General features: G+C 36.0%; 1 protein-coding gene across 2 annotated transcripts in view; it reads left to right on the forward strand.

Moving 5' to 3' along the window:
* The window catches only part of spag6 (sperm associated antigen 6), a 138069-nt gene that overhangs the window by 99637 nt on the left and 16737 nt on the right, over positions 1-21695 (forward strand). For both annotated transcript variants that reach the window (XM_073054647.1, XM_073054648.1), the window contains exons 5-9: positions 6238-6443; positions 6846-7019; positions 9349-9501; positions 12739-12930; positions 16601-16717. In XM_073054647.1, the coding sequence (XP_072910748.1) occupies positions 6238-6443; positions 6846-7019; positions 9349-9501; positions 12739-12930; positions 16601-16717 (842 nt within the window). The remainder of the gene's footprint in view (positions 1-6237; positions 6444-6845; positions 7020-9348; positions 9502-12738; positions 12931-16600; positions 16718-21695) is intronic.

Below are 21695 nucleotides of genomic sequence, written 5' to 3' on the forward strand. Positions count from 1 at the left end.
ACTCCCAAGTACCTTAAACCTGTGCCCTCTTGTGGCAGCCATTTCAACCTTGGGAAAAAGCCTCTGACTATCCACACGATCAATGCCTCTCATCATTTTATACACCTCTATCAGGTCACCTCTCATCTTCCATCGCTCCAAGGAGAAAAGCAGAGTTGTCATTTTGTCCTCCGCTTTCTAAAGTCTTTGCATTTAATGGATTTTCCTCTATTATTTCAGACATACCTGCCTTGATCAACAGACCTTACTCTCACCTTTCTGTTTACAATTTCATCTGTTACGTACCCGTGACACATGACAGTGGTACCCTTGTCACATGACTGGGGTTGAAGTTATACTAGACTTGAGGTAATGGTCTTGTGATGGTGGAGTGACGTCATTTTCCCGCCAGTAGAGATCATGTGACAGGTTTTTTTTTACAGGATATAAAAGGAAGACCCCACCCTGTGGGGAGGGGCAGTTCGTGGCTGAATTTGCCATGTTGACTTCATGCCACTGCGTGATTTAATGTGATGACGCAGTTTAGTTGAAAAATGAAGTTTTATCTAATGCCTAAAGTTTAAAAGGTCATTGCCAGCAGTTTCTTTACAATACTGCTAGTGGAGAGTGAAGATAGGAGTTCGGGAGTTAAAGATCGAGGAGAATCGATTTTCGACAGTGGAATGGATTCGACCTTGTGTGATCCTCATTCGGAAGGATTTCGTTGACTGTTCTCGTGTTAATCTCTGCGGGATAGCAGAAGATTGAGGACAGTGTGATAAAGGAAAGGTCAGTGCCTTTAAGCCGTTACATTTCATAAAATTCTTCGTGGGAAGAGTTCGACTTTGGAGACTGAAGGAAAACGACGTGGAAGAGAATTTAAATCGCCTTAAAAAAAGTCTCTCCTTTTAAATGGACTGTGAGCATTTTGAACTTTTGGCATACCGCTTTAAAGAACTGTTTTTGCAACATCGCTTTAAGAACTGTTAGAGCTGCATCGCTTTAAGAACTGTTAAGCTGCCACACAGCAGCTGATTTCCGGTTACGTTAGTGTTTGTTTACTTTTGGGGGGGTTTGTTTTCAGTGTTTAATAAACGTGTTATTTGTTATAAAAACCCTTGCCTAACTCACATATATTTATTGTTGCCTGAATACGTAACACATCATAGCACACTAATTCACACTTCCATCTCCAAACATTCAGTGGTGCTAGTTTTGTCTATTTTTGCATAAATATGGCCCCAAAATGTGATCAGATCTTCAAGTAAATCCTAAAACTAAATAAAGAGAACCAAATTGAATAAATAGCACAAAAAAATCTTTATACTTGTTCATTTACATATTGAGAAAAATGATCCAATGTTACATGTATTTGTTGGAAAAAGTATGTGACCTTTTGCTTTCAGTAACTGGTGTGACCCCCTTGTACAGCAAGAACTTCAACCAAATGGTTCTGGTAATTGTTGATCAGTCCTGCACATTGGCTTGGAGGAATTTTAGGCCATTCTTCCTTACAAAACTGCTTCACCCCTGGGATGTTGGAGGGCTTCCTTGTGTGAACTGCTTGCTTCAGGTCTTTCCACAACATTTCTTTGGGATTAAGGTCAGAATTTTGATTCAGCCATTCCAAAACACCAATTTTCTTCTTTTTAAACCATTCTGTTGTTGATTTACTCTTGTCTTTCAGATCATTGCCTTTTGCATTATCCAACTTATATTAAGCTTCAATGGATAAATTGCTATCCTGACATTTTCCTGTAAACTATCTCGATACAATTTTGAATTCATTATTCCTTCAACAATTGCAAGCTGTCCAGGCCCTGAGGCAGCAAAGCAGCCATAAACCAAGATGCTCCTTCCACCGTGCTTCACAGTTGGGATGAGGTTTTGGTGCAGTGCCCTTTTGCCTCCAAACATAACAAGTGCATTTCTGCCAAAAGTTCAACTTTTGTCTCATCTGCCCACAGAACATTGTCCCAGAAGCATTGTTCAGCATCCATGTGATCTTTTGCAAATTTGAGATGTGCAGTAATGTTTTGTTTTTTGGAGAGCAGTGGTTTCCTCCATGGTTTCCTTTCATGAACACCATTCTTGTTTAGTGAGTTTCTTAGAGTGGACACATGAAGCAAGTTCTAGAGATTTCTGCAGATCTTTGGCTGTTCACCTACTTCACCATTGCACGTTGTGCCCAGTGTGATCTTTGCAGGATGCCCACTCTTAAGGGAGTAGCAACAGTACCGAGTTTACTCCATTTGTAGACAATTTCTCTTATTGTGGACTGATGAACACTCAGGTCTTTAGAAATGCTTTTGTAGCCTTTTCCAGCTTGAGGCATGTCTACAATCCTTCTTCTAAGATCTTCTGAAAACTGTTTTGATTGAGGCATGGCACATGTAAGCAGATCTTTCTTGAGAAGAGCAGGTTCTGTAAGTAATTTGATTTTGTGTGTGTCTTTTTATAGGGCAGGGCACCTCTACAACGCACACCTCTAATCTTATCTCATTGATTGGAACACCTGACTCCAAATAACTTTTATAGAAGGCATTACCCCGGAAGTTCACATACTTTTTCCAACAAATACCTGTAATGTTGAGTCATTTTTCAATAAACCAGTGAACAAGTATAATGTTCTTGTGTTATTTATTTAATTGAGTTCTCTTTATGTTGTTTTAGGATTTGTGTGAAGATCTGATCACATTTTAGGTCATATTTATGCAGAAGTAGAGAAAGTTCTACAGAGTTCACAAACTTTCTACCAGCACTGTAGGCTTCTTTCCTCAGTATCACTTAAACAACTGCATGAGGCAACTCCTGCTTTTATACTTTATCCTTTCCAAATGAAACAGTAACTTTTTTTTTCTACATCCAATTTAGAATGTTACTTTCAATGCTCTGGTCTCTGCTCTACTGTAGATACAAAATACAAATCAGGTTACTGTTTTACAGAAAATGAAAATTGAACTGACATGAGTAACTTCGAGCTTCCAGATGCATTTCACTGTAATTCTCCATCCTTCTCCTCTATTCTCTTTGCCTTTGACTCCCTAGGTTGTTCCATCAAAGGTCTACATGAACTTGAGGAACAGCACCTTTAGAACTCGGTGGTTACATCCTACAGGATTCAGTGACCAGGTGTCATGTCAACTGTTCCTGGAGTCCTGCAAATAGAATGTTACTAAAGTTGATTTATTCTGAATGTGAGGTTAGATGATAGAAGTTGGGGTTCTTCTCATTAGAGGAAAGACATTGTGAACAAGTGTTTACATAGATGTACAAAATTATAACAGATTTAGATAAGATAAATTTGAAATCTGTTCCCATCAGTAGATATTTCAAGAATCAGACAGTACAGACTTGGGACAAAAGAATGCAAAGGGAAACTGATGGAAATTCTTCAAATAGTTATTATCTGGAAATTATTTGCTGTTGATATAATGGAAATAGAATCAATCAGAGTTTTCAGAGAGGAGAGATAACCTTCAAAGTTTTGGGAAAGAGTGGCAAATAGCATTGACAAGATTGTGTTCCTGGGTTCTAGATAGGCTTTGCATTATTGGGTTCCAAACAGGCTAAATGGCTGTCTTCTATATTGTAATAATTCTACAATTTCCATCTTTTACACAAAATCTTAGAGTGTATTCTCTTCTGTACTTCAGCATTCTTCAATTTTGCCTGGATCAGAATGGGTTCCAGTAGGCCCGCTAGTACCTAGTTGCCTTAACATTGCTAGCCTTTAGGAAGTTCAATCAGGCAGGTTAGTTGTAAGAACTTTAAATTTTTAGTTCCTTTTTAATGTATACAATCTTTCAACAATCTGATAACTGAAGTCTGCCTCTGCAAATGGATCTCTGACTTTGTCATGAGGAGACCATAGTTGGTGCGGATCAGTAAAAACATCTTGCTGACAATCAACACAGGTGCACATCAAGGATGTGTGCTTAGCCCACTGCTCTATTCACTCTACACTTATCACTGTGTAGCTAGGGATAGCTCCAACATCATCTATTAATTTGCTGATGACACTAATGTTGACAGAATCTCAGATGGAAATGAGGAGGCTAGATAGATCAACTAGTCAAGTGGTGTTACAACAGCAAGCTTGCATTCAAAGTCAGCAAGTCCAAGGAATTGATTGTGGATTTCGAGAAGGGGATACTTGGAGAACGCACACTAGTCTTAATTGGGAAGTCAACAATGGAAAGAGTGAACAGCTTCAAGATCCTGGATATTGACATCTCAGAGGATCTGTGCTGAGTCCAGCATACTGATGGAATCACAAAGAAGGCATGCCAGCCGCTTTACTTCATTCAGAGTTTGAGGAGCTTTGATATGTCATCAAAGACTCTAGCAAATTTCTACAGATGTACTGTGAAGAGCATTCTGACTAGTTGCATTACCACTTGATATGGAAGCTCCAATGTGCAGAATGGAAGGAAGCTGCAGATTAATATAAAGTCAGCCATTTCTATCATGGCAACAAGCCTCCCCATCTTCAATGTCGTATTCAAAAGGTGGTGGCAGAAGATGGTAGCATCCATTATTGAGGACCCTCACCATCTTTGACATGCCCTCTTCTTATTACTACCACTGGGCAGGAGGTGCTGGTGCCTGAAGCCCCACAGGCAGTGTTTTAGGAGTAACTTCTTACCCCACCATCAGATTTCTGAACTATCCATAAACCCATGAGCATTACCTAGCTAATCATCCTTTGCATTATTTATTTATATTTGTAACTTACAGTAATTTTATGTCTTGCACTGTATTGTTGCCGCAAACAGTATGTCAGTGATAATAAACCTGATACTGATTATGAAACTGGCATGTTGCCAACCTCAGAAACAACCAGCAAAGGTTAATCACTTAGCACGATCCCCGAGACCTTTATTGGCAGCTGTCCAGTTTGAGTTCCTTTGTGATTCCAAAACCTGGAGTAGCGCCTCTTTTGTTGGATAAGTCTTCACATTAGTTATGTGATTGTGATTTATAACTCCTGAAGCATTTTATGAATGTCATTTAATACTGAATGATAATTTATATTCCCAAAAATTAACTTGATGTAGCTAATATCATAAGTCCATTTGAAGTAAAAGGATACAAGGACTATTAAATGATGTTGTTGTGTTGCTGAAACCCCCAGTGTTTGTATTTTCCATTTGACTGCTCTAGATTTGTGTTTTGTATGACTATCCATACAGCAAAGTGTTGATTTATATTTCCTTTAAATATAGCACTAAATATTTGAAGCAGTCTGTGTCCATGAATGTCTTCTGCAGTTCTCTGTCAAAAGCATTTTAGTTAAGATTTAGAACTTCTTTATTTGAAGCTCTTTATATTATGTTATGCAGAAAGGAGATGAATTATGATTTCAGAGCAGGTAGTTATATAAAACCCCATGATTGTTGGAGCATTTTATTGCATTTTTTTAGTTTTTTTAAAGAGTTATCTAGAAAATAGATAATCTTTAAAAAAAAACCAGCATGCTTCAAATCTAGTTTTTGATACTAATACTCAATATCAGAAGCAGAAACATTCCTGAACAGTCTTTGCCATTTTTAAATGATCTGCAAACTATGTTAAATAAAGATAAAACATCAAATTGCTTGACATTTGTAGATTTGTTACCTAATATTAATGTTTTAACATAATTCATTTTCATTTACATGAAAGAGACAATATCAAATTGTAGGAGGACGATTGCAAGAATGTAATTTCAGTTTCATAGATTTACTGACTGAACCATGAGAAAGAAAATGACCTAAAACGTTGTCAGCAAAAAAAGTTTAAGAATATCTTGAGGAACTTTTCCAGTACTTTTTTATTGTCAGGTTAATAAATATAAGAAATATTCTGGGAGATGTTTTGCTTAAGTAAATGTTACCAAATTGCATTGCAGTTAATTTTGCCACTACTGTTTGCTCTATTCCATGTGTAAAACATGTGCCTATTGAAAATTCAGTAAGGTCATAATTTAAACAGCTGAGGTCTGTTTGTCTCCTTTATAACAGAATAACAAACCATTTCAACCCAATCTGCCTAAAACATGCCACATGTAAATGGGGCCTATCCTTTGACCTGTGTCCTTTTAGCTATGGATCAGTCCACATGCTCTATGAAGCCAGGCAGGCTGATTTGAAATGCAGATGCAGTGGGGATGGGGATGTGCCCCTTTTTATTCTTGCTGTATCTGTCAGTGTGAAAAATGGCTGGCTCAAGGGTCATCTATCCATACACACTTAATTATTTTTCTTGGACCCACAGAACTGTCGCAGGCAGTAGTGGACGCTGGAGCTGTTCCTCTTCTGGTTCTTTGTATCCAGGAGCCAGAGGTGCCACTGAAAAGGATTGCAGCTTCTGCACTTAGTGATATCGCAAAACAATCACCAGAGCTGGCTCAAACTGTGGTGGATGCAGGGTCTATTGCTCATCTAGCTCAGATGATCCTGAACCCTGATGCCAAACTGAAGGTAAGTGTTTGTATTGCATCCATTATACTATTGCTTTTGTGAAAGCAAATGCATTAATCCAATGCATTATGTGCACGGAAGTTTAATTGAATTAAATATTCATTGTTGAAGTAATGTATTCTTTTTGTTACTGAAGTAAGATGGTTTTCTCGTGTGTGTACAATTCTACTTTGATTTATCAGGATGATTGCTTACCTGTTCGTACAAGATTTGACAAATATTTTATTAATAATATTTTATCAGTTTATGTTATGTTTCCAGTTTTTCAATGCTACATTTATTAATTCTTTTAAAAAACTTAGGGTTGAAGTAGCCTAATGTTTAATAATGTAAATTTAATTGTTTTATTCCAACAATACTGCTCACAAATTTGAACTTGCGGTATTTTTCTGTGTTCTATAGCGTCAGGTGTTTTCAGCTCTTGGTCAGATTTCAAAGCATTCTGTAGATTTGGCAGAAATGGTTGTGGAAGCCGAAATTTTTCCATCTGTTCTAACATGTCTAAAGGACCCAGATGAATTTGTGAAAAAAAATGTTGCAACACTAATGCGGGAAATTGCCAAACACACTCCTGAGGTAAATGTATTTGATATTAAGACTGCAGAGAAACAGATGAAAGTGTGTGGTGAATATTGCAAAGTTAAACATTGTAAGAAACTTTGAACTATTTTAAGTAATGTTTGTTCTGAAATGTTAAAATATATATAATAAAGCTGTTGATAACATTTTATCTATGACAATCTGCTTTTGATGAAAACATTCTTTCAGCTTTGTTCCTTATTTATATAATAGTTAGACTCTTGTGAGATTGTGTATGGGGAGCAGACATCTAGTTTGATGACTGGAAAAGTAAATTGGTATTTTCTGGGTCGCTAAGTCTATCTAATACAAGAAACTCAGCTCTGAATTCAGGAGCAATGAGTGATGGGAGCTTAATACTGAAGAGACTGGGAAACATGCTATTTAGAATCTGAAGTTGGCCCCGTGATGTCAGATGGAGTGAAAATGCTGGGTATAGAATTAGCTGGGTGTGAAATTGCAGAGGCTGCAAGCAGTTGCAAACATATCTCCTTTTACAACTTATGGAAAAGAAAAAGACTTGCCTGGCCCTTTTCACATATCTTTTAGTGCCCTATCTGCTGTACAATATGAAATACTTATGTAATTGTTGTTGCAATAACTGAAATACAACAGTTAACTTATGTCCAGCAACATCCCACCAATGCCAATATGATAATAATCTATTGGCTAGGATCTGGACAATAATTTCAAAAGGTCCCATCGAAAGACCGCATCTCTGACAGTGTAACTCTGTCAGTATTGCACTGGAACGTTATGTTAGACTTTTATACTTAATTCTTTGGCACGGGAATTGATGTTGAAACCTCTGATTTGGATGCAAATGCTAATGCTAATAAGCAATTTCACATTTCCTAAGTTGTTGATTATTATATGCACTGCCCAACGTCCATTCAACAATGCATGTTTGAAAATGAGGGCAACATATATGAGTAGATATTACTTTTCTTCAACTGCTGAGCTATGCGAGTATACTGCAGCTTACATGCTTACCTGGGATGAGTCTTCCTATGCTATAAATAAAGGGCTAATTTCAACATCTTTATTATTGGATAGCAGTATCTGAAAAGTTTTATCATTAAACAAATATACTAACAGAAACTTCATGATTATGTAAAATGAGTGGACTAAATTTGTAATTTTATGATATATGATCAATGTGTATGCAGAAGATGTTATATACTGAAAGTTGCAATATTGATTTAATTTTATTGTATTAAATGTTTTCTCTCATATTTTAGTACTCAGATATATTTGTATAACCCCAGATAGCTGATCTCACATCCTGGGATTCCATTGCTGTAAATGTTTAATTAATTAAATGCAAACTAGGAATTTCCTAAGGGAAGAGTTGGAAAGGTACATTGATCATGATTGTAGATGGGATTTTACAATGATTATGAGGATTGGGCAGGAGAAGACTCAGTGATGTTATTGACTATTTGTTGATCAGCAGTTTTTATTTCAGCTGGCTGTATCTAAATTTGCATTTTAAATATGTACAATTATATCACAGAAAAAGTATAAAATAGCAAGTCCAGTTTTTTAATGGTACCTATAGGATGGATCAATTTCAGGAAAATATGCAATTAATCAAAACAAGATATACCATTTAGGACAATGGATAAATGCATGTAATCAAACCTTCATCATTCTTTTGGTGTTTCAGTTTAAATCTCACAGAATTTATCCTCATTATTTTACTCTAAACATACTTCTCAAGATATAGTGAACTCTCTCAATTTAAATAATTGAGCAAAAGCAAATTATTATGGATCATAATTGTCAAGTTCAAGCAAAAGCAGGAGCATTTGAATGACTAAGACTGATTTTAACTGTTACCTATTATTTACAGAAAGGATATTGGCAGCATAATTTTGTTGCAGATTTTTTAATGTTAAATATAACTCAAATAATCTGATATTTCCCCATAGAAATATTAATGTTAGTCAGTAATCTCAGATGTAATTACATAAATCTTGTAATAAACTTGATTTTTTTCGGAATATAGAATATAATTACATACCTTCCTAGTACTAATGTAAACAATCCGGGTTTGTTGGATAATTTATTTAGCTGTTAGCAATATTTCATCTGCTGAGCTATCAACCAGGAGAGACAAGGAAACATAAGACACTTCACAGAACAGGACAGCTGTAATGTTCATATTTTTAGGAATTCAAATGGTTTAACAGACACATAACAGTATATTGTGAATCATATCAATTTATGAGTGAAGTTGTTTTTGTTTAAATTGTTATTTTGCTATCTTATTTGATAGAATCTGACTAACTAGCTTGTTTTTTTTCCCTCTCTCCTCCTCTAGCTGTCTCAGCTTATTGTTAATACAGGAGGTGTGGCTGCTGTCATTGATTATATCGGTGATTCTAAAAGTAATGTCAGGCTGCCTGGTATTATGATGCTTGGCTATGTGGCTGCTCACTCAGAGAACCTGGCAATGGCAGTGATTGTCTCCAAGGTTAGAGCCTGGTTCATTATCTGTGTATTACCATTACAATGAGGCCCTAGAAAAAGGACTATAAATTAATCTAGCTGCAAAGCATACTAGAAAGCAGCGCTGTATTGATTTGTTGGTTAGTATTCCCAGAAGAATTGAGGTTGCAGATGTAAATTTTCTGTTGCTCATTATTTCACTTCTCTCTGTTTCAGTAAGAATGAGTTTGTTACTTTTGGTTAAATGCAGGAAGTGTGGAAGTAAATCTTGATTATGATTTTTAATTTAAATACTGTAATTACAGTAATTTGTACTCTTAATAAAATTTGATACAGTCATCTTCAGGGCTTTTGCTATGCAGTGATGTGATACTCAATTAGTCTCCCCCCCACCCGCAACCCACCTTAACCACCCCCCCCAACCAACCAGGATTAGTACCTCATATAACCATATGACTACAGATGCAGTACCCATTACCAGATTAAGATGCAAAAACAATATAAATGTTTGCTCATTCAAATAAATACCTTTTCAATTAAAAGGTGATTTTATTTTCCTACTTTCTCTTCCCTGCATCCTCTCCTTTGTTTTTGTGTTGTCTCTAACTATCTTCTTTAAATAGACCAACCAAAATTAAAAATCTTTACAGGATACAAACAGATCTGTTATTATCTGATGTAATTTTAATAAATCTAAGTACTAAATACTAAAATATTTTTAATCTTTTAATTTTCTAGGGTTTGTTTTGAGTTTAGAAATGATCACACTAACATAAATATTACATTTTCCACCTTTGACACACTGAACCAGTATTTTTAACTAATTCTATTACAATGCTGAAATTAACTCTGCTAATTAGTTATTAGTGATTAATAGGTTAACAGTAGCACTAAAGCAATGCTAATCCATAAAAACAGCTCCTTTAACATATTTTAATGTCGGGCCTCAGGAGAACACTTCCTTTTGCATTAGTATGAGTCCTTTCTATGGACTATACCAGGCATTCTTAAGGCCACTCTGAGTAAGGCTTGTTTTTGTAATGTAGATCAGCACCCACTAAAATGTGTGATTTCACTTAGGATCCTTACAGCTGTCAGAGTGAGGAAACATTTATCCCATCAGTTTGAGAGTTGGATTCAGAAAAAGCTTAATGAATGAAAAGCTAAGCTGAAAATTCATTTTGTCACAGCAGTCTCCCACTAATAAAATATATTTGATTTACCTATAAACTTTTACTTTTTAAAACACCTGACATGCCAATACAATTTTAGATAAATCAAAGCTGGAGTCTGTGAAAAGACATTAAGGTCAATTTGAAATTTGTTCATACTTTAATCAGGATAAAAGTGTGTATTTCATTTGATCAAAAAATACTCCCCTGTTAGGCATTAAACTTCCTTGTGCCTCAACTGAATGCTTAAAAAAATTAAAACAGTGGCATGCAAATTCTGGTGTCAGGCAGTCCTTTTACTTAATTTCAATGGATTTGAAATTTCGTATTATTAGTATTTTATAGTGATGATCAATGTTAAGGCTAATTCCATTGCGATTTGTGTTTTATTTATCAGTAAAATCTTATTAAAATTTATTTAAATAATCTGTGGAGATGTCAGAACTAGTGATACAATGCATTCATATCTGAATTTCACAAATTGTGTTTTCCATGGGGATGCATTAAAGTATGTATCCTGTAGTATTTATACTATTACAGGGAATTTGTTACTTAAAATATTCAGCAGTTCAAAACTAAGGAAGAGAGATGAATTTTGTCAGCATCAAATGGTTATTACAGTATGTCTCCAAATTAAGCAGTTTCATAACGAATCCTGTGTGTTCTTGAGGGTTTTTCACTAAGCATGAGATGAAAGAGTTGTGCCTTTTGATTGACCAATAAAAATCAGATGTGATTTTTACATTTGAAATAGCATTAAAAATAGCACTGCAATTACATGTTTAGACAATTCTACGTCTCTAAAATGTTTTGACCCAAACTCAAAGATGAGCAAATACATTTCATAGAACTTAAAATTCTCTCAACAGCATATATGAGATGTCATTGATTTTACAATAAAGAATAATCAGTGCTATTAATATTGTTTTTAATAAATGTTCTAATATAAATCTGAGACAAAAGATTTGATGTTTTTCCTTTAGTGATTATTTTGATTAGTCTGGCATTTTATCTATCAGGACTGCCAAAATAGAAAGGTCACAGTGTATTAGACAAAGGTAAAGAACTAATGAGATATTCAATCCATGCATACATTTATAGAGTATAGAACACTACAGCACAGAAACAGGCCTTTGGCCTATCTAGTCTGTGTCAAACCATTAATATGCCTAATCCCATTGACCTGCACCCAGACTATAGCCCACCATCTATCCAAAATTCTCTTAATTTTGAAATTGATACCGCACCCACCATTTCTGCTAGCAGCTCATTCCACATTCTCATCACCCTCTGAATGAAGAAGCTCCCCCCTCATGTTCTCCTTAAGCATTTCACTTTTTACTCTTAACCCATGACCTCTAGTTGTAGCCTCCTCCAACCTCAGTGAAAAAAGTCTGCTTCCATTTATCCTATCTGTACCCCGCATAACTTTCCATACCTCCATTAAATCTCCCCTCAGTCTTCTACATTCTAGGGATAAAATCCTAATGTATTCAACCTTTCCCGAAAACTCAGGTCTTCAGGTTCCAACAACATCCTTATAAATTTTCTATGCACTCTTTCAATCTTATTTACATTAATGTATTAAAATTATCTTTCTTCAGTAGAATATTTTATTAAGTATTCATGACAAATCCATTTAAAAACATTTTTTGTTATATTTATTGGTGTTTATTTTTTAAATTTTGTTTCAATTTTGGTCAGATTTTATATGTGCAATTAACATTTAAGAATATATTTGATCTTTTACTTTCTTGACTAAGTAAATGTTTAGTTATGTCTTTGGGGTTGAAGATGCATTATCATTTTTAATTTTATCTTTCATTTTCTGTGTGCTTCTACTGTAGAATGATACAGCAGTGATTATAGAAGTAGTAATACTTCAAACTATGGATTTTTAGTATATTTGACATTTTGTCAAAGCAAAAGAATGCCAACACTAATATTCGGTGTGTTGATCTGCTCTTTTACTAGAACAATGTGTAGGATAGGGCAAAACTTTTTTTTAACCTTTTAAAATTGCCTATTAGTGCAAGCCGTCACATGTAATGTTTCTGACTAAGTCGGTGTGCTTCTGATCAACACTGCAGGGGGTGGCTCAGCTGGCTATCTGCCTGTCAGAAGAACCAGAAGACCACATTAAGGCAGCATCTGCTTGGGCCCTGGGGCAGATAGGAAGACACACTCCAGAGCATGCTCGTGCTGTTGCTGTGGCAAATGTTCTGCCAAAGCTCCTTGCACTCTACATGCAGACTGGAAGCTCTGAAGACCTTCAGATTAAGGTAAAACATTCTTGAAGATGGTCATTTTTAATCCCAGACAAATAGTGTATCAGATTTAACAAATAAATATTTCAGAAAATGTTGCCCAAATAAAGAGCAAATTAGCTTTGAACTTTATTTTACTCAGGCTCTTAGAGCAAGTACATTTTTAAAATTACTTGTGTGAAAAAAAATGAAGAGAACATTGTGTTTAAATAACTCATTTCACTAGTGCTCTTTTATTAAATAAATTTTAATGTGTGCATGGTAACAGAAATTAATCCTGATGTCCTGTTTAAAAAAAAAACGTTTGTGTCTGGGATAACAATCTTTGAAAATACCATACAGCAAATAACTTCAAATGATGTCATAAACCATGCAAGTGATTACAGAATTCCACAACCAGAAATAACCTGGTTTATATAAACCAGATTAATTGACTTTGTTATAAGTGTAATTTAATGAGAATCCTTTGAATTTTTGGCAGTTGCATTAAAATCAGGTGATGAAGTATAACTTTTACTAAACTAGACATTGCATTGTTTAATATAGTTACTCTTGTCATGTATATTTAAGGCTTTAGTATCACTTCCTAGTGCACTAACCATGTCAGATTCAGCCAGTGCCAACTGTTATTTTTACTGAATATCTGATTTTTTAAAGCTTTAATGTGTGCAGAAAAAATATATTTTTATTACAGCATGAACAGAAGTTGTATTGTCCACCTGTGAAACAAAATATTGAACCTACACCAATAACATACAAGAAATGCAGTCATGTGTTCACTTATTGTGCTATTCAATGGGATCCACCGGTTGTGTAAATATTGTGTGCAGAGCCCAGCCTGTTTCCTCTTAACATCCTTCTAATTATTTCAATGGCAGTAAAAAATATGTCACTGTAGTTATAATGTTTTTTTTACCTGGAATATGACTGTTATTAAAATATAATACTGTGTACTTAAAGCAACTAATAAGGATTAAACTGTTGTTATTTATTTTAAATTAGATATTAGAGTGTATGATAACTGAAAACATTTAAAATGGGCATAGTGCAGCTGCTTGCAAATACAACAGGTGCTGTCTAACTCTTGCATTTAATCCATTTCAGAACAGCAAGCAGAAAATTCCCATTGATTTATGGCTAAAAATCAATTGAAGACTAGTACTGCCATTAGTTGATTTTCCTAAATGTCTTCATGCTGACAGGATGAAAGGGCAGCTACATGATTGCCCAGATAGCTTTTGTGCATTTGACAACCAATGAATGCACATCAAACTGAAAGTGCAGATACTTTGAAGAAACTGCCTTCACTTTATTGGCCTGCACAGGCAGTAGTTCATTATAATAAAAAGGTACCTGCACAATGTTACTTTCCCATTTCCCAGTCAAGATAATGACATTATAAGCTAATTGAAAGAAGATGATTGAAGCACGTCACTGCAAAATTGTCTGCTGTTCTTTAATTTTCACAGTTAATATCTTAATTCTTATTTCTTTACACCAAAATTTGAAAAATAATGGACTACATATCATTAGTGGAAATTAATTCAACAAGAACTCGATAGCAGTTTGACTCTTGAGAAGCAGTACGATATATATTTGTGAATTGGAACAAAAGCTAACATCAAGAAAATATTTAACTAAGTTCTTCAAAATAATTTGCTAGTCGAATAAACATTAAAAATTTGAAGTCATGCCTTTGATGGCAGAAAAAATGAAATTCCATTTGTTACAAAATTTCAGCTCCAGTTTCTGACCATTATATGCCACAGCATAGTCCGCTTCGTCGAGTACCTACACTCCATCCACTAAAAGCGGAACCTCCCGGTAGCCAAACATTTTAATTCTGATTCTCATTGGAGGATCACTGGAGGAGCAACACCTTGTATTCATCTGGGTAGCCTCCAACTTGATGACATGAATATCAATTTCTCCTTCCGGTAATTTTTTTTCCATTCTGCCTCCCCTGATCCTCTTTTTCTATTTCCCACTTAAGCCTTTTGCCTCTTCTCAGCTGCCAGTCACTTTCCCCTTGGTCCCTTCCTCTATCTTTTTCTTCTATGGTCCACTCTCTTCCTATTAGTTTCCTTATTCTCTAGCCCTTCAGCTTTCCCACACACTTAGGTTCGCCTATCACCTTCTAGCTAGCCTCTTTCCTCTCTCACCACCTTTTTATTCTGGCATCTCCCCCTTCCCTTTCAGTCCTGAGGAGTGGTCTTGGCCTGAAACGTTGGCTGTTTATTCATTTCCATAGATGCTGCATGACCTGCTGAGTTCCTCCAGCATTTTGTGTATGTTGCTTTGTATTTATATGTAGCTTTATGATTAGGTTAAGTTATTTATTGCCACTTAAACTAAGCACTAAGATTTATTTGATAAATTTGCACACAGTAATTTACAGGTTTTTATTTAATGCCTTTGTACAATTATAGTGTCTGCAAGGCACTTTATATTTTTAAGATGGAAGAAATGTACGAACAGTGTAAAATCTGGAATATTTCAAAAAATTCTTTGTGACCTGAGATGGAATCAAAACAGTTTTCTTTATTGATATGGCTATGTGTAACAGGCATTGCTGAATATCTTCAGAAATAATTATCAATAACACCCAAAATTGTAAATTGTTCAGAAAACATTACTTTTAGAGCAAGATAACATACTAGCTGTCCCCAGCTAAAGAACAGATTCTCATTTTAAAGATGTCAACAAGTCACTTTTGTCCATAAGGCAGAAAATAACACAGAAGTCATTCAATATGGTAACCATACTTCTACAGTATTGTAAAGAATGGTATCAAAAGCACATAAGATTGATACAAAAGAACAATTACTAAAAGTGAAGAGAGCGAGAGAAGGTAATGTAGTTCTGCCATTTGTTAATAAATGCTTGTACGTACATTGAACTTTTGAATTTAATGATATTATGGGAGCTCATTTGTATGTAGGAGCTTCTTTAAGTCACATGTTCTTAACACAGGGACAGCTTGTGCTATGATATTATTGTCTTCCACTAAGTTTTTGTTAATTTTTCTAGTATTATATGTGATATATGATCACTTTTCTAAATAAATTGGATATAGATTTGCTATATGTTACCCATGTCCAACAATGTGAATTTCCAAAGGAGTGAAGTAATGTAATAAAATTTGCTGTCCTAGTTGTTCACCAAAAGGAAAGCTAAAATAATGCAAATTTAAAGGATTGACATAGTGAGCTCTAACACTCAGGTTAATGCTTCATCCAAAACTCTGTTGAGTGTATCTAACTCTACAAGCTATAAACATCTATAGCTTGTTTAAATTTGTTAATTTAATAAAAAAATTATCAAATTGTGGGAAAAATGCCAAACGATCAACATCTGAATAATAATACAGCATCCTAGTTGTCCAGTTTATCTTTATTTGCTGTTGGGCTAATTTATGTCATTATTTTATTGCAATGAATTTATTACTATATTTATACTAATTTTTAAATGTATTTAGGTTTTCAATTTGAGTGACTTGCATAATTTTATAAATGCCATTGCCTTTAACATCTGACTGTGTACTCATTTCAGAAATCTATAGCAATACCAACAGAAAGCACTGAGGAAGTCTGATGTTCTAATTCTGAGAATGTAGAACACACTGAATTGCAAATTCCAATTATTTTCAATAGATTCTTGATAACTTTATTGCTGTTTCCATTAGGCTAAAAAGGCATTGAAGAACATCCTGCAGAAATGCACTTATCTGCCAGCTCTCGATCCTCTACTGCATGATGCACCTCCCAATGTACTTAAGTATGTAGTTGGGCAGTACAGTAAGGTAAGAAAAACACTGCATGTAAGCCACCAATTATTTTGTTATATTCTTCATTAGTTTGATAAATAAAATAACAGGCCCATTGGAAAGCATCCAATTATAATATTTTTGCAATGATTAGTTGATAGTCCGATTTGTTGCACATTCTTAAGTCCAAAATCAAAGTAACTCATAAACTCGGGATCTCAGGTGTACCTGTAAACTACATTTGAAATGCTGGCACCACTGTAATGTAGGACAATATGAGTGACAGTTCTCGCAAAACAAAGGTTTCACTACAGCAAAAGACAGCCGGAGATTTTTTTTTTGAAAATATTGATTGAGGAATAAATAATATCAGACACCATAGAGAATTTCTCTGCTTTTACAATAGTGGCAAGACGTGTTATTTTAATTGACTGTTTTACTTATTTCATGAGTGTGAGTGTCACTGGTTAAGGTTATCACTTAATGAGTACCTGAGAGACAGATGGGAATTTGTTTAAAATCTCATTGAAAAGAACAAATTGCAGCAGGTTTTCAGTGATTCAGTAACTACAATCTTTAGGCAAAGTAAGATTAAATAGCTTTAATAGTTGGTGAAGGGCATTTATTGTTTAATTTACTCCTTATTTTAAACATTGCAACTGCTTTTATAATGAACATATAAATTGCTTTTATATGTGCATTATAAATTCCTGTATCACAACTTGAATTAGGAATGAACTTTCTAACAGAACGTTTTGTAATTTCCTCCTGCTGCTTTGGTATTGCTGCTCCTCCAGTGGCAGAAAGGTGTAATAACAAAGTGACAAACTTGCATGGGCAATTTCCATGATAAATCTAAACGTAGGGACTGTACTTGGAAAAGCTGACAGGAAATGCAGGCAAACATAATAGCTTCAGCAAGTTAATATTATGCATGGTGTACATAGAAAATCAAAAGTTAGGGAGAATGATGATGCAATAGTGAAGCTGCAGTTATATTACCCAAGTTCAAATCCCTGTGTTCAAACAGCAGTTGTGGAATGTAAATTTGGTTAAAAGCTTTGAACAGCAACAACAACTCATAGTAAGACCCATCTGGTTCTTCGATTAGTTAATGTAATCCACTTTCCTTACTTGGTTTGGTTTATATCTGACTCCAGATTTACACTGTGTGGTTGGCTCATAATTAGCCCAGTAAGCTACCCACTTGTATTATTGCTGCTAGAAAAGAACAAATGGATAGATCACCTGTGTCAAACTGGGTACTGAATTCTGACATGGCAAAGAATTAAACCTCACACGATCTTTCATAAACATCTGGAATACTTGAGATAGTTGTGCTTTCAGTGTTGTACTTTACACTGTGCCAAGGTTCCACATTACATTCCCTGGGAATGTCACATCCCATAAGTAGGAAAGCCTCAAAGAGGTGGTGCTGCTATTGTATGTAAGTGAGAAGAAATGGCCTTGTAGTCATATGCAGATGCTAATCAAAAGCCTGAAAGCACATACCACCAAGTACAAAGGCAGCTTATATTCCACTGTTATGAGACCATTGAAAAGTTCTCTACTGCAAAAAGATGGCCTCTTGATGTCACAATCTCGTTTATGACCTTGCATCTTATTGTCTACCTTCTCTGCATTTCCCCTGTAACTGTTACACTTTTTTCTGCATTCTTTTATTGTTTTACCTTGTACTGCCTCAGTGCACACTTGTGACAAATTGATCTGTACAAATGGTATGTAGGACAAATATTTTCACTGTACCTTAATAAGTATGGCAACAGTAATCCAATTTACTATGATATTCCGTGGCATCGAATCAAACTTGGGCATGCAAACCTGATTATCACTTAATGGCTGGTGTCTCCACTGAACATTATCAAGGGAAGCTTGGAGGCATCAGTCCTGAATGAGTGCACCAACATGGTGGATAAACTTGCAGGACCTCATCTTCATCAGTCTACCTCTGACAGATGCATCTGCCCTCAATCGACACGCTGGTATTGTGTTGTGCATTAGAATAATTTGAAATGGGATTGACTGGGAACACATCTGGGAGTTCAAATCTAGATATCCAGTAGACACAGTGTGCATCAGCAAGCATCAGAAATCTATTTATTATTTATTGGCCTGGCATTTCCCTCACTCCACCAATATTATTAAGCCAAAGATTTAGCCCTGTTCTATGAGGACTGAAGGAGCAGCCAAATAAAACTTGCTATACAGGATTACACAGATGCCATTAGTATGTAATAGGTTTAACAGTCTCACAACTATTGGGTTATTTAGAAGTTTTGCAGTCTTACTGCATTTAGATGTGAATGGTGATAGATAATTAAACAGCTAAAAGGAGGAGGAGACTACAGGAATATCCCCATCCTTAATTATGTGAGCTTCAGAAATGAGCCTTGAAGAATTCACAATCAAATTCAGCCAGAAGTGCCGAATGGATCATTCATTCTGAATTTCTGAAATCTCTACCTTTACAGCCAATGTGATTCCCTCCACATGATATCATGAAACTTCTGAGAATTGGTTACTGCACAGGCTATGGGGCCAGTTAATATTCCGACTTCAGCACTGAAAATTTGTGCTCCAGAAAAGCTGCACCTCTAGCCAAGCTGTTCTACTAAAATCGTACAGGCACCTGCAGAACAGTAGTGTCATTGAGTCCTATAGCGTCGAAACAGGCCCTTTGGCAATAATGGTTCATGTCGACCCAGATGCCCGTCCAAACTAGTCCCATTTGTCAGCATTTGGCCTATAACCTTTTAAACGTTTCCTATCCATGCACCTGTCCAACTTTCATTGTACCTGACTAAACCACTTACTCCAGCAGCTGGTTTTACATATATACCACCCTTCATTACAAAAGGAAGTTGCCCTTCATATTTCTGTTAAATCTTTCCCCTTCCACCTTAAACCTGTGCCCTCTAGTTCTTGCCAACCTTGGGAAAAAGGTAAAGTGCATTCACCCTCTCTATCCCTTTATGATTAAGTACATATCTTTAAGATCACTTCTTAGAGTTTTATACTCTAAAGAATGACTTCCTAGCTTGTCAAACTCTCCCTATAACTCAGTCCCTACATTATTGTAAACATTTTATGCACTTTCTCCAGTTTAATAACATCTTCCCTATAGCAGGGTGACCAAACCTGAACACAGTATTCCAAGTGTAGCCTTGCCAGTGTCCTGTATAAACACACCTTGACCTCCTAACTTTTATACTCAGTGTCTTGACTGATGAAACCAGTGTGCCAGAAGCTTTCTGCACCCTCCTGTCTCCCTGTGACTCCATTTTTTGTGCATCTCTATTAAGTTATCCTCTCAACGATTTTTCATTTCAAGTAAACAAACCTAGCCTATCCATCTGTCCTTAAAACTGAAGCACAGCATCCCAGGCAACATTTCAGTGAACCTCCTCTGCACGCTCTACAGTGCAACTTTTTCAGGTGATCAGAACTGAATGTGGTTGTTTCAGCTGCAGCTCAATCAGTCTTTATGAAATTGCAACATATTTCCCTCCTCTTATAATCAGTATCCTTACTAATAAAGGCAAGTATCCCACATACCTTTTTCACCATCTTGTCTATCTGTATTATCCTTCCAGAGATCCTTGGACTTGCACATCAAGATCCTTCTGTTCTTCAGTTCTCCAAAGAGCCCTATCATTCAGTGCATGTATCCTAACTTTGTTAGTTCTCCCATTTCACATTTATCAGGGCAAACACGAGGAAATCTGCAGATGCTGGAAATTCAAACAACACACACAAAATGTTGGTGGAACACAGCAGGCCAGGCAGCATCTATAAGGAGAAGCACTGTCGACGTTTCGAGCCGAGACCCTTTGTCAGGATGAAGGGTCTCGGCCCGAAACGTCGACATTGCTTCTCCTTATAGATGCTACCTGGCCTGCTGTGTTCCACCAGCATTTTGTGTGTGTTGTTCACATTTATCAGGATTAAGTTCTGTCTGCCATTGAATCTTACCAACTGATGTATGTGAAACATGGGTCCCTGAGGTCTCCATTCCCTATCATCATTTCCTTAGTGCAGTGTCCTAGGTCCACTATCTTAAGTAGTTCCATCGGTGATCTCCCAACATAAGATCAGAAATGAAAGTGTTTGTTCATTAATGCATTGTGTTCAATGTCACTCACAACTGCTCAGTAAGTGAAGCAATCCGTGACAATGTGCAGGATATCCTGGAAAATACTGAAACACAGGTTGATACTGTAAGTGGCAAGTAACATTTGCACCACCAGGGTACCAGGCAGTGACCATCTTCAAAGCTTAATCACTACCCTTGTTATTAAATGACATTATCATTACTGGGACTCCGCCATCAACATCCTGCTGGTCACCATTAATCAGAAACGTACCTGGAGCAGTCACAAAATACCATGGCTATAAAAACAGCTCAGAAACTAGGTTTCTTGCAGCAAATGACTCGCCTCCTAATATCCCAAAACTGTTCTGCAAAGGCACAAGTCTAGAGTGTGATGGTAAACAGAGTGCAGCTTCAACAATGCCATTCAGAACAAAGGAGCTAATGTGATTAGCACCCCATCAATCACTCTAAACTTTCGTTCTCTGTACCACTGGTGAACAGTAGCTGCACTGCAGTTACTCAAGCCACTCCAACAACCCCTCCCAGATTACGGGACTGTTTTGAATCAGTGTACTGGACCATATTCAGTGATTCATCTTTGGATCTGAATGAATATACCTCAGTTATACCAAAGTATGAATGAATATACTTCACCAAGACCTGCATGCACGAGTGGTGCCTTTGAGAATATACTGGACTAACCAAACTAGAAGCCATGATGAAGTGTGAGATTTACAGTCTGCTGAGGGCTTGATCTATGGCATTCAAGACCGGTGATCCAGTACTCTGCAAAATTCAAACTTCAGCATAAATTTCTTATCAAATACATATGTGTCACCATATACTACTCTGAGATTAATTTCCTTGTCAGCATTCGTAGTAGATACAATAAAATTAATG

This window comes from Hemitrygon akajei, chromosome 8, assembly GCF_048418815.1.
Source record: "Hemitrygon akajei chromosome 8, sHemAka1.3, whole genome shotgun sequence".
NCBI lineage: Eukaryota > Metazoa > Chordata > Chondrichthyes > Myliobatiformes > Dasyatidae > Hemitrygon > Hemitrygon akajei.